Source organism: Mustela erminea, chromosome 1 (genome assembly GCF_009829155.1).
Source record: "Mustela erminea isolate mMusErm1 chromosome 1, mMusErm1.Pri, whole genome shotgun sequence".
NCBI lineage: Eukaryota > Metazoa > Chordata > Mammalia > Carnivora > Mustelidae > Mustela > Mustela erminea.
The window spans coordinates 21,535,652-21,547,843 of record NC_045614.1 but is presented as its reverse complement, the minus strand read 5'-3'; the positions used below and the strand labels follow the sequence as shown (position 1 = coordinate 21,547,843).

General features: G+C 52.6%; 1 protein-coding gene across 3 annotated transcripts; it reads right to left on the bottom strand.

Annotated features, from left to right (window-relative positions):
• PPM1M (protein phosphatase, Mg2+/Mn2+ dependent 1M) lies at positions 1-4,774 on the bottom strand. 3 transcript variants are annotated; one of them, XM_032321609.1, is made up of 10 exons: positions 4,495-4,771; positions 3,635-3,758; positions 3,239-3,493; positions 2,681-2,793; positions 2,260-2,344; positions 2,039-2,157; positions 1,811-1,874; positions 1,472-1,579; positions 1,210-1,358; positions 1-871 (listed from the first exon to the last, which is right to left on the bottom strand). In XM_032321609.1, exons 1-10 carry the CDS (start codon positions 4,716-4,718, stop codon positions 727-729), a joined length of 1,386 nt encoding a protein of 461 aa, XP_032177500.1. In that variant the 5' UTR covers positions 4,719-4,771; the 3' UTR covers positions 1-726. The 3 variants fall into 3 exon arrangements, with proteins under 3 accessions (XP_032177500.1, XP_032177498.1, XP_032177503.1); XM_032321607.1 differs by having other exon boundaries at positions 2,039-2,344; positions 4,495-4,772; XM_032321612.1 differs by lacking the exon at positions 1-871 and having other exon boundaries at positions 1,284-1,371; positions 2,039-2,344; positions 4,495-4,774.
• Positions 4,775-12,192: the final 7,418 nt, after the last annotated feature.

Here is a 12,192-nt window from a genome sequence, read left to right as displayed (position 1 = left end):
TTCAGCACACAAACATTTAATAATAGGGAGGGGACGGGGAGCAACAAAACCACATTGCTGGCACATCAGCTTGGGGCAGAGCTGGGGCCAGGAGGGAGTTATCAGGGACATTCCTGGCTTAGTAAACTGGGGGGCTCCTCTTGCCTCTTTCTATTCTGCCCCACCTTTAGCACCTGGGCCTGGGCCTCACCTCCAGTGGCAGAGGGGAGCCGGACTGGGCTGGGCTGGTCTCTCAAGGGGCTGATTTAAGATGGCTGTTGAGCAGACAGGAGGCTACCCACAGCTTCCCATAAGGCACCCTCCTTAGGCTTTGGAGGTAATTGAGTAAATACTCTGACATTCATGGGTTGGAGACCTAGATTCAAACAGGCTCTTCTGCCCCTCCTAGCATTCATGGCCAGCGCCCTTAGTCCGGCTGTCCCCATCTGGGAATAACGTTGAGTTGCAAAGACCCTGTCAGAGGAGCCCCACATGGGTTTCCTACGTTAAGGGAGATTCCTGATAACTGCGCTCTTGCCCTGCCTGCCTGAAGAGGGACCTGGGGAGCAGGGCTCTCCGTACTCTTCAAGCTCTGACTGCCTGCTGTAAATGCTCTCCTTGAGATGGGCTGGGGTGTGGGATCAACCCATCGTGTCGGGGGCAGGGCAGGTAGGCCTGCTGTTGACTGGAGGGATGCCCGGACTATACTCGGCCCCAGAGTGGTTCTGGGGTATAGTGTCTGAATCCTCAGTGGCCATCGCTCCTCTGGCCCTGGTTGTGCAAGGGAATCACGAACACCGAGATGTCATCGTAGGACACCTGCCCTTCTCCTGTGGGACCGTCGTCCTTTCCCTGTGTGCTGTGTATCAGCATTTGGGCCAGCTCGGAGAACCTGTGGGGATCATCCTACGGATGCACTTTGGAGCCAGAGCAGAGAGGCAAGGGCAGTCCTCAGGGAGAACTTGCATAGGGCTAGACATGTGGGGACCCAAACAATGCAGTCCAGCTGTAGGGCCAGGCAAGGCCACAAGCATGGGATGGCCACAGGTTGGACCATGGAGATTTTGGTCCTGGGGATTTCTGAACCCAGAGATTTTGGGGACCCACCATCACCCCCCAGAAGTTTGAGATAGCCCTCTCTGCTCCTGACCACCTGTCCTGAGCCAGGTTCATCACCAGCGCTGTCTTCTCGGCCACAACTACTTCCTGGTGTCGTTGAAGCTACAGTACCTGTGTGGGTCCTCTCGGTTGCCAGGGAGGAAGCTCCGCACTAGCTGTGCCACCTGCTCATTGGACAGGACATCCCAGAGACCATCAGTTGCCATGACAACCACATCCTCCTCCTGTAGCTCCAGTTGGTCCACATCCAGTACGGTTACCTGCAAGTTAAGCCTGAGGGTCCCTCAGCACTCCCTTCCCTGCTCCCGCCAGCCTCGTCGTCTGCCTTTCTGGGCAGACGGAAGCTGGTGTGGACTGTCTGTGGGCCACTCACCTGTGGGACAGAGAGCAAGAAGGGCTTGAGCTGAATGTTTGTGTCCAGGACTCTGAGCTGATGGTCTCCCAGGCCCCGGGAGACGGCCAATGTTCCCAGTAACCGAGCCTGGGGACAAGGGAGACACGAGGTGACAGCTGTTTGTTGTCAAATGTGCAAATAAAGCACACGGAAGCGCACCGTGGCCCTCAGGTGCCCTGGGATGAGGGACAGACATCCTGTAGCTTTGGGGCAAACTCCGTGACCCCAGCTCCAGTCCACCCAGCAAGGAAGAAGGGAGCTCCCCCCTCTCCAGGGAGCAATTTAAGAGGGGTTCTTAAGAGGGGGCCATTCACTGACCTGCCTACCCTGCCCATGGATCAGTGGGTACTTGAGATCCGACTTCTCCACACACTTGTAGCTCCTACCAGGGTCAGACCCAGCGTCAACCCAGGCCCCACCCACCCCCTCACCTCCCTGCACCACAGAGCCCACCCTGTCCAGGCTGAAAGAGGACAGCCCCAAGTCCACACACTGGGCCTGGACACCAGGGCTCTCCCCACTGTCTCCCAAGCCCACCTCGCTCACCAGCCCCTCATGTGGTGATCCCGGAACAAAACCTTCTGCCCCAAGTCATCACCCTTCAGTCGCCGAGGGAACTCCAGTCGGGTGAACTCACCAGCCAGAAGCTCGGGGTAGACAAAGGCCTCGGGTAGGGAGGCCAGGCACAGATCAGGCTCTCTGGTGGCCTCTGGTGACTGGGGACTCACAAGTTGGGGATCCACAGCCTCCCTCTGCAAGATACCTACCAGCTGCTGGATCCGCTGCCGCTCAGTCTCTGGGGTGAACTCCGAGCTCAGGGGCCGGATCTCATCTTTTCGTACCAATATGGCCCTGGACGGGGTTGACAAAGAGAGGTCTGTGGGGCAGACTCCGCCCTCGTTCATGGCCTCCATCCTGTTGGCCCCTCCTCCAGCCACCAGGGACCAGCTCTGCCTATGCCAATCTCTTGCTCAAAGCCCCCATGACTACCTACAGCCTGCAGAATAAAGGCTCAGGCCTCCTGCCCTCCCTGGCATCTGCTGTCCACTCAGCTGACACACCAGGTACGTAAGCAACTTAACCAGTCAGTCCCCATATCCATCCCTCCACTTCCAACCCCCTTTCACTGTCCCCCGTGCCTCTGGTGCCCGCCTGCCCACCCCGCCCTGCCTACCCTCTGGCTCTTACCTGCTGTCCCCAGCATTGGCCACATACAGCTTTCCCTGCAGGGACACAGCCACCAGGGCTGTGCAGCCGCCCACCTGGCCCGAGGCCTCCAGCTCCCGCCCGATCACCTCATCCTGGGGCAAACCGAAGCCACCTGAGCTGCTGCTGGCACTGCCATCAGACCACTCTGTCCCCAATCCCCACCCCAGAGTTCACTTCCCCAACAGCAAGCCTGGTGGTCCCCACACAAGGTCTAGCTCTGACTCCAGGATCCTTGTGGTCAGAGGATCTAGGCGTATCCCCTGGGAGGGAGGGAAGTCCTAATCAGAACTGAGGAAGGGAAAGCCACCCCTGCACCAAGAAGGACCAGAGGGGTGCACAAGGTATGGGGCACGGAAAAGCCCCTGGCGCATACCAGACAACTGGATAAATGGGAGGGCTTATGATGATAGCGATGATCACTACTAACAAGCCAACCCCATCCTGTCCTCCCAGTGCAAAGATCCCAGGAAACCACTGCTGTGGGCAGGGATGCCCCTCAGGTCCCTGGACCCTTCCCCAGGCAAAGGCCACACTCACACATTCCTGGAAGGCACTCTCCAGAGCCCCGATCACCAAGTCTTCCGCCCTAATGCCCTTTTCTTCCACAAACTGGGGATCACTGGTGCAGACGCAATGGCCGCTGAGGTGCATGGGGGGCCGAGTGGCCACTACACCCTCCACCACGGCCTCCAGCTGCCGGCGCAGGCAGGAGTGCAGGGTGTTGGCAGCGAGGATGGCCGCGGCCGGACCGCCGTGCCCATCAAACAGGGCCCAGTAATGACCTGTCAGAAGCTGTGCCGGAAGGGCTTGGCATCAGGCTCTGCCTGGCTTCGCCAGTTGTTCCCCGGCCCAGAGTGGGACACTAGAGCAAGAACCTCAACTTGCAGTCCTGGTCCCAGCCTGTAAGATGGGCATAGGCCCAGCTGCACTCACCTCCTCTGAGCACAGGGCCAGCCACTCCTGGTCCTCTTCAGCCCCAAACTCACATCTCCGTATGCACAGCTGCCCACAGGCCGCCTGATCCTCATTGAACTCAGATTTCTCTGCATTGATGATCCTGAGGCCGGTAAGTGACCAGTGACCCTTCAGGGACACACCCATGACCCCATGGGCAGAGACCAGAGCTGGTACACAGAAGGAGCCAGCCCTACCTCTGAGGCAGCAGCCCCCATGCTGCCCCTGACAGGCACCTGGACAGTGTTAAGTTTCCGAACTGATCAGTAACCTCAGACTAAGGCAGAACTCTGGGGCCCAGATCCCCTGGGAGACTACCCGCTGACCTGGGCTGGGAGGTGAGAGGGGGTGCTGCTTGGGGAGATCTGGGCTCCTTTGCCTATCCTCCGCCCCATCTCAGCCAGATTTGCAGCCCCATACAGCACAGGCCACAACCCAGTGTGAGATGCATGCCTGCCGGTGAGCTCCAAGACCCACAGTGCTGGAACTCTGTCCAGTGTCCCTGCCTCATCCTGGAAGCCCCAGAGGTGCAGGTCCTTCCCAAGTCGCAAGCCTCTCTGAGGGAGGCTGGAGTTCCAAAGATAAGGGTGGGGCGGGGATTGGCGGGGGGCGGGGGAGGAGGCTGTCCAGAGTCCCAGGTGAGGACAGGAGGGGGCTATCCACAGGCCGGGGGTGGGGGCACTCGCTCAGCTTAGGCTATTTTCCAGGTTGGTCCCGACTCTGGGGCTGACCCAGCAGGGCCGGGGCGGGAGGGAACCCGAGGGGCGGGGTGGAGGAGCCCGAGAGACGGGAGTAGGGACCCGAGGGGTGGGGGTGGGCTCCCGGGGCGGGGCACTCACTCGGCGTAGCCTGCATTCCAAGGCAGCGCGCGGCCCCGCGCCGGGCTGCGCACAGGCCGGGCGTCCGATCTGCGCGGGGCGTCGGCGGGGCCGGGGCCCGAGCCCGAGCCGCGCAGAAAGCGGGGCCGCCGGTAGGGCACTGGGCTGGCGCGCGGCCGGGGGGGCCGCGGCGCGGGGAGCGGACCCCCCGGCAGAAAGCGGCGCCGGAACCAGCCGGCGGACATGGCGCGGCGGCAGGGGGCTGCCCGCGGGGCGCGGGGCGGGAGGAGGAAGCGGGCCGGGGCCGGGGGCGGGGCCGGGGGCGGGGCGGTGACGCCCCCAAACTCCGGCCTCCCGCGGGGAGTGCGCGCGCGGCATGGGCGCCCCCGGGACTGCTGAGCCTCGTCACGGCCCGGAAAAGCCGAGGCTGTTGTCAAGCCCACTTCACGGGCAAGAAAACTGAGGCCTCGAGAAGCCCAGCGGCTTGCCCGCGTCACACACACATCCCCCCCCCCCCCCAGCAGGCCGGGTGCGGCTGCACACGCGGGGTGGCGCTGGCCCTGGCCACGGGAAAGACCCTCCTGGCCACCCCCAACCCAGCGAAGTGACGGGGTCGAATGAAGGCAGCCGGGGCGTCCAAGCTGTCCCCCGCCCCGCGCAGCAGAGCCTCTGGCCTCCTCCTGCTGGGCCCCAGCCTTGCGCAAGGGGAAGATGGGAACAGGATGTGCTTAGAGGTGTCAGACTGAGGCGTTGAGTAAGTCTCAGAGCACTGGGTTCTCCCAGGTGGCCTTCATTCACCACCCCCGTAGTCTGTCACTTTCCGCCCCCAGATGGGCCTTGGTGGTCACCCTGGCCTTTCTCATCGCGGGAGGCCGCTCCCCAGTTAGGGGACAGCCTCTCAAATGACTTCCCCCACCCCCCCAGTCAAGATATCCTCTGTGGACAGACAGCAGGCTCTTCACTGGCTGGTGGACAAAGGGAACTCGTGGTCCCTAAAAGGCTCCAACCTGAGTGCAGACTTGGAACTAAGGAAGTGAAAGACTTTCATCTTTGCTGGAGGAGAGATGTTGCAGTCTCTTCCCCGCTGACCAGCTGTCACGGTGGGGTCAGCAGCAGTGTCTCCCTTGCCTGTTAACAGAGGCTTTGTCACCCTTCTGTCACTTAAGCCCAACTCCTGGCACAGGACTGTTCTTTCTGTCTCATAAGGGGTCTCTAAGGCCACAGAGGAGAAGTGTCCTGATACCCAGGGTGTGCTGTTTCCATTATGACAGTTCAGCTGACTCAGAACCTCCCCCCCGCCCCCAGGGGATTTCTCTTCCTCTTTCCGCCTCCAGAAAGGCAGGCTTGCCATCTCAAAGTCCCTGAGCCCCTTAGCCCAGGGTCCCCGGGGAGGGCTGCAGGAGGAGTCCCTTCCTTTGCCTCCACGGCTAAGCCTGGAACATACAGGTTCACAAGGCCCTACTTCTCTGGGTGCCAGCCCTGCCTCACTGGGGGGTCCCCCTGCCCAGGGAGGGCTGTTCTTGAGACAGGAAGCTGTGTCCCATGTCCCCTCCCTCAGATGACTCCAGTGCAGAGCAGCCTGGGGGCTAACTTACTGACCCCACTGTGTGCACCGGGGCCCCACACTGGGGGCAGGCACACTGCACTAATGGAGATGGGCTCCCCTGCTCTGGTGGTGAAGTCCTGATAGATGGTGCTTGGTCCAGCTGGCAAGGGGGTGGGGAAAAGTCAGAAAAAGCTTTCTAGAGGACACCTGAGCTATGGCCTATCATTGGAACAGAAAGACCAAGGACCAGGGACCCAGGGTGGGGCAGACCTACCTGAGGAGGCAGACCTCCTTTCCCCCACCAGCTAATGGCTCAGAGGGTTTTAAAATCTAAAATGACACAAGCTCGGGGCGCCTGGGTGGCTCAGTGGGTTAAAGCCTCTGCCTTCGGCTCGGGTCATGATCCCAGGGTCCTGGGATGGAGCCCCACATCGGACTCTCTGCTCAGCGGGGAGCCTGCTTCCTCCTCTCTCTCTGCCTGCCTCTCTGCCTACTTGTGATCTCTGTCTGTCAAATAAATAAATAAAATCTTAAAAAAATAAAATAAAATAAAATAAAATGACACAAGCTCCAACCCACTGTCTTGGGCTTCCCTGGGTGGGATGAATCTGATCCTCTCAAGTCTATTCAGAGAAGCTCTGGGTGGCAGAGGTGGTCTGTTGCTCAGTATAGCTGTGGAGTCCTATGGTGGTCCCGTCCTCCCTATCCCAAGGTGGCCTGAGTGTTCTGTCAGTGCCACAGAGGCTCCTCTGGCCTCTACTCTTATTTGGATCCCAAGCCTGACTATCTTAGTTTTCTACCTCATTTTGCTGAAGCACATCCTCTAACAACTTTCCAAGAAAGGATGACTGGAAGGTAATTCCCTGGGTCCTTGCAAGTCTGAAAAGGTTTGTCTCAAAAGCCACGCCCCACTTGAAAGTAAGCTCTACACCCATCATGGGGCAAAAGCCTTTGCTTTTACTGATACTTTGTTTCAGAATTCTGACTTCTCTCTTCATTGTCTTCTGACTGTTGCTGCTTCTACAATCCAGTGCCCGTCTCATTCCCAGACTTTTGGATTGGCCATTTGCCTTTTTCTTTCTCCAGAAATTTCCAGGCACTTCCATCTCTATAGTCTGAAATTGTAGGCGAGGTTCCTTGGGGTGGGTCTCCCTTCATTCCTGGGCTGAGCCCATCCTGGGGGCCATGCAAATCCTCACCCTCCGGCAACACCCTTCTCCCTACTGTTCAGATGAACCCAAGCTTGCCCCAGCTCCTGGCCAGACGCCTCTCCTCAGCTAACTCAGCCAGCATGTGGGGGAGGGGGGTGGGGAGGAGCAAGTTTAAAAGAAAAAGATTTTTATGCTACATTTTTTCCCCTCACAATGAGAATAGTTTTTGTTGAGTCCCACAACTCAAAATTTCAAAGATGGGGTGCCTGACTGGCTCAGTAGAATATGCTACACTCCATCTCAGGGTCATGAGTTCAAGTCCCAAATTGGGCATAGAGATTACTTTGGGGGGGAAAAAAAGGCCTTTAAAAAAAACCCAATTCAAAAGGTATGAAAGTGTATTTAGTAACAAGTCTCCCCGCACAACCCCATCTCCTCCCTGGCCATGCAGTTCCTCTCCTGGGAGACATCCAGTACTACTAGTTTCTTGCAGATCCTTCCAGAGATGCCAGATATTCTGTGCAAATTCAAGCAAAATAAATAAATAAATAAATAAATAAATAATTTCCTGTAAGACAAGAAATAATGAGTGTTGGCGAGGATGTGGGGGAATTCTTGTGCACTGTTGGTAGGATTGTAAATGGGTTGCAGCCACTGTGGAAAACAGTATGGAGGTTCCTCAAAATTAAAAATAAAACCCTATGATCCAGCAACTTCACTTCTGGTTATTTATCCAAAGAAAGTGAAATCAACATCTTGAAACCATGGGCACCTTCATGTTCACGTCAGCATTATTTACAATAGCTAAGATATGGAAACAATCAGTGTCCACTGAGGGATGAATGGATGAAGACAGTGCGGAGCGCACATGCGCACATGTGTGCACACACGGATATTACTCAGCCATTAAACAAAGGGAATTCCGCCATTTGCAACAACACAAATGGACCATGAGTGCATTATGCTAAATGAAATAAGTCTGAAAAAGATAAACACTGTGTGATCTCACTTGTACATGGAATCTAAACAAACAAATCCCAAATTCATAGACACAGAGGACAGACTGCTGGTTGTCAGAGGTTGGGGGTGGGGTTTGGCAAAATGGGGGAAGTTGGTCAAAAGATACAAACTTCCAGTTATAAGGTAAGTAAATTCTGGGAATGTAATCTATAGCTTGGTGACTATAGTTAACACTGCTGTATTGCACATCTGAAAGTTGCTAAGAGAGCAGATCTTAAAAGTTCTCATTACAAGAAAAATAGTTGTAACTCCCATAGTGATGGATGTTAACTAAACTTACTGTGATCGTTTCATGAAATATACAAATATTAAATCACGTTGTACACCTAAAACAGATACAATGTGATATGTCAATTATATCTCACTTTAAATAATTTTAAAATTACATTTATGTAAAATCTTTCCTCCTCTCCTCCTTTACTTTACACGAGTGATAGTGTACTCTATGCCATGAGCTATACCTGACATTTTCATAGAAGATAGTTCTTTTAGTATTAGTCCTTGAAGAGTTGCCTTATTGTTAAGGCTTCAGAGTAGTCTCTGCAAAAATGCAGATTTTAGATAGCTAGCCTCTCAGTGGTGGACATTCAGCTGGTTTTTAGTTATTTGCTTTACATTTTTTTGTGAGGGCGTATTGGTAGGGTCAGTTCCTAGTAATGGAACTGTTGGGCCAAAGGCATATGCGTTGTTCATACCAGCATTATTCACAATAGCCCAAAGGTGGAAATGACAAAAACATCATGGACAAATGGATAAGCAAGCTGTGGAATACACAGGCAATGGAACATTATTCAGCTATTAAAAAAACCCAAGTACTGTTGTATGCCACAATGTAGATAAGCATTATGCTAAATGAAAAAAGCCAGATATAAAAGGTCTTGCGTTTTATCTTTCCATTCAAATGAAATATCCAAAATAGGTCAATCCATGGAAACAGAAAGCAGACTACAGATGGCCAGAGGCTGGAGGAGGGAGGAACAGCGAGTAACTGCTTGATAAATACCGTTTTCTTTCGGAGTGATGAAAATGTTTTAGAACTAGAGATGGTGGTTGTACAACATAGTGAATGTACTGACTTGATCACTTTAAGATGGTTAATTTTTTTAAAAAAGATTTTATTTATTTGACAGAGCGCACAAGCATGGGGAGAGGCAGAGGGAGAGGAAGAAGCAGGCTCCCCACTGAGCAGGGAGCAGGGGATGGGGCTCCATCCTAGGATCCTGAGATCATGACCTGAGCCAAAGGCAGACGCTCAACTGACTGAGCCATCCAGGTGCCCTGGTTAATTTTATGTTATGTGTATTTCACCTCAATTCATAAAAGGAGGGGAGCATACATGTTCACAATTTTGTAGATATTGTCCTACATGAAGGTTGCACCGATTTGCTCTCCCATTAACCTATTTTTCCATCATTTGACCATGACAGTTTTTCACTGAAGTTTTTAATCTTTCCCTATAGGTAAAGATATGCAAGTCTAGTTCGACTTCCATTTATCTCAGTGAGAAAGGATAATCAATTTTTCATAGTTCTGAGAGACCTATTTGTATTTCTTTTTCTGTGAATAGTCTGTATCCTTTGCCCAGTTTCTTAGGGAGCCATTGGGTTTTTTCATATTGATTTCAGAACTCTTGATTTATTTATTCTTAAGATTTTATTTATTTATGTATTGAGAGAAAGAGAGTGAGGGGAGGGGCAGAGGGAGACAATCTCCAGCGGACTCCCCACTGAGCAGGGAGCCCACCTCGGAACTTAATCCCTGACTCTGAGACCATGACCTGAGCCAAAATCAAGAGTCTGACGCCCAACTGACTGAGCCACTCCGATGCCCCAGAGCTCTTTATTTTGAAATGAGATACAAGGGGCGCCTGGGTGGCTCAGTGGGTTAAAGCCTCTGCCTTTGGCTCAGGTCATGATCCCAGAGTCCTGGGATCGAGCCCTACATCAAGCCCCGCATCAAGCCCTGCATTGGGCTGTCTGCTCAGCGGGGAGCCTGCTTCCCTTCCTCTCTCTCTGTCTGCCTCTCTGCCTATTTGTGATCTCTGTCAAATAAATAAATAAAATCTTAAAAAAAAAAAAGAAATGAGATACAATTATGTTTTTGGTAGCCAATTACAGTTTGTTGTTTGTGTTTTGGTTTTGATGGTGGCTTTTTCCATATAGATTTTTAATTTTTAATGTAAAGGAATTTATCGATTTTTTTTCTTTTATGGCTGCTGGAATTTGGTGACATACTCAGAAAGCCTTCACTCCAAGATTCTAGAAAATTTCCCCTTTGTTCTTCAGTATTTCTATAGCTCACTTAAAAAAAAAATTAAACCTTGGATCCACCTGAAAAAAAAAAATAAAACAGTATGTTCTAATAATTTCAGTGGCTGACTGTGTTGGGAAACATCAGAAAGGGACAACTAACCTGTTCCTGGATACTGTGTTCATCCTGGGCTCATGTGAGTTGCTGTATGCAGCTTTCTCATCTTTCTGTCTGAAACCAGATCTCAACCAGGGTTGGAGTCTGGGCATTCTGCTGGCCCTTGGGCTCCTTGCCTGCATCCCAGGCTGTGAAGCTCAGCAGGACTGGGCTAGAACCCATCTCCCAAGGAGTTTCCTTCCCTCGTCAAACCCTCCTCATTGTAGTGTGAGATACTGATGGAGGGGATGAGGATCACTGCTCAATAGGATTTCTCATCTTTTGACTGTTCCACTGCCTTCAGTAAAGGAAACTAAGTTTCTGGGGAGACTCACTACCTTGTGACCTATATCAAATCACTCTATCTCTCCAAACCTCTGATTCTTCAACTGTAAAAGACAGTAACACCTCATGAGGATTAAATATATGTGCCCAGTACATAGAAGGGTGCAACACATAGACTCTAACTTTTTTTTTTTTAAGTAAATACTACACCTGATATGGGGCTGAAAACTCACAACCTTGAGACCCAGAGTCTCATGCTCTACTGACTGAACCAGCCAGGTGCCCCAAGACTAATTGTTCATTCATTTGTTTATTTGGCAAATATCACTTAACACTTACCAATGCTGTGCACTGTTTTAGGTATTGGAGATACAGCAGGGGCAAAAAGTTAACTACTGGTAGAGGGAAGACAATAAAAAAGCAGATATAGGTATCAGGCAGCCATAAAAACAAAGGGAATGATGCAGGCAGGGGTTAGTCTGGCAGCAGGGGAGACCGTGCCATTAAGGCAGTCACAGTTCATCCAGTGATGGACATTTCTAAGGGGAACATAATATTATTATTTTTCATGAACCTGTTTTCTTGGCTAATTCCTGTTTCCAAGAACTTGAGGCTCTTCTGCTTCTGTGGAATTGCCCAGTGCTCCCGTGGAGGTGGCCAGGTCTGAGAGATGATGTAATTGTTGGCTCTGGTCCCTCTGTGATGTGATGGGACAGGGCTGAGTCGAGAATGTGCCCGTGAACTATTCTCCCAAGGGCAGCCTGTGAGGCCACACAGTTTTTATGGTCCATTGCGAGTTCTGGGGTGGCCAACGTGAGCACACTGCACAGGCTCAGGCCTCAGGGTGTGCACAGGAAGAAAATCCCGAGCCTGGGTGGCTCAGTCCGTTAAGCGTCTGCCTTCTGCTCAGGTCCTGATCTTGGGGTTCTGGAATCTGGGACCACATTGGGCTCTCCGCTCAGCAGCAAATCTGTTTCTCCCTCTTCCTCTGTGATCTCTCTCACGCAGATAAATAGATAAAATAAGAAAAGGATGGAAGGAAGGAAGGAAGGAAAAAGAGAGAAAGAAATAGGAAGGAAAAAAAAGAAAAAAAAATTCTTCAGGCTGCCTGGGTGGCTCTGTGCGTTAAGCAACCAACTCTCCGTTTCTGAGCAGGTCATGATCTCAGAGTTGTGGAATCAAGCCAGGCATTGGGTTCCGCACTGAGCGATGAGACTGCCTAAGATTCTCTCTCTCCCGCTCTGTATCCCTCCCCTCACCCCGCGCAGGATCTCTCTCTCTCTCTTAAAAGAAAAAAAAGAAAATCCTTCA

What these genes read in the sequence shown, in the direction of transcription:
- PPM1M (XM_032321607.1), bottom strand. Translation starts at nt 4,718, where the DNA reads ATGTCCGCCGGCTGGTTCCGGCGCCGCTTTCTGCCGGGGGGTCCGCTC. An exon ending in TGGAATGCAGGCTACGCCGA is followed by an intron (nt 3,759 to 4,494) that starts GTGAGTGCCCCG and finishes TACCGGCCTCAG; the next exon opens with GATCATCAATGCAGAGAAAT. An exon ending in AACCGAGAGGACCCACACAG is followed by an intron (nt 872 to 1,209) that starts GTACTGTAGCTT and finishes TGATCCCCACAG; the next exon opens with GTTCTCCGAGCTGGCCCAAA.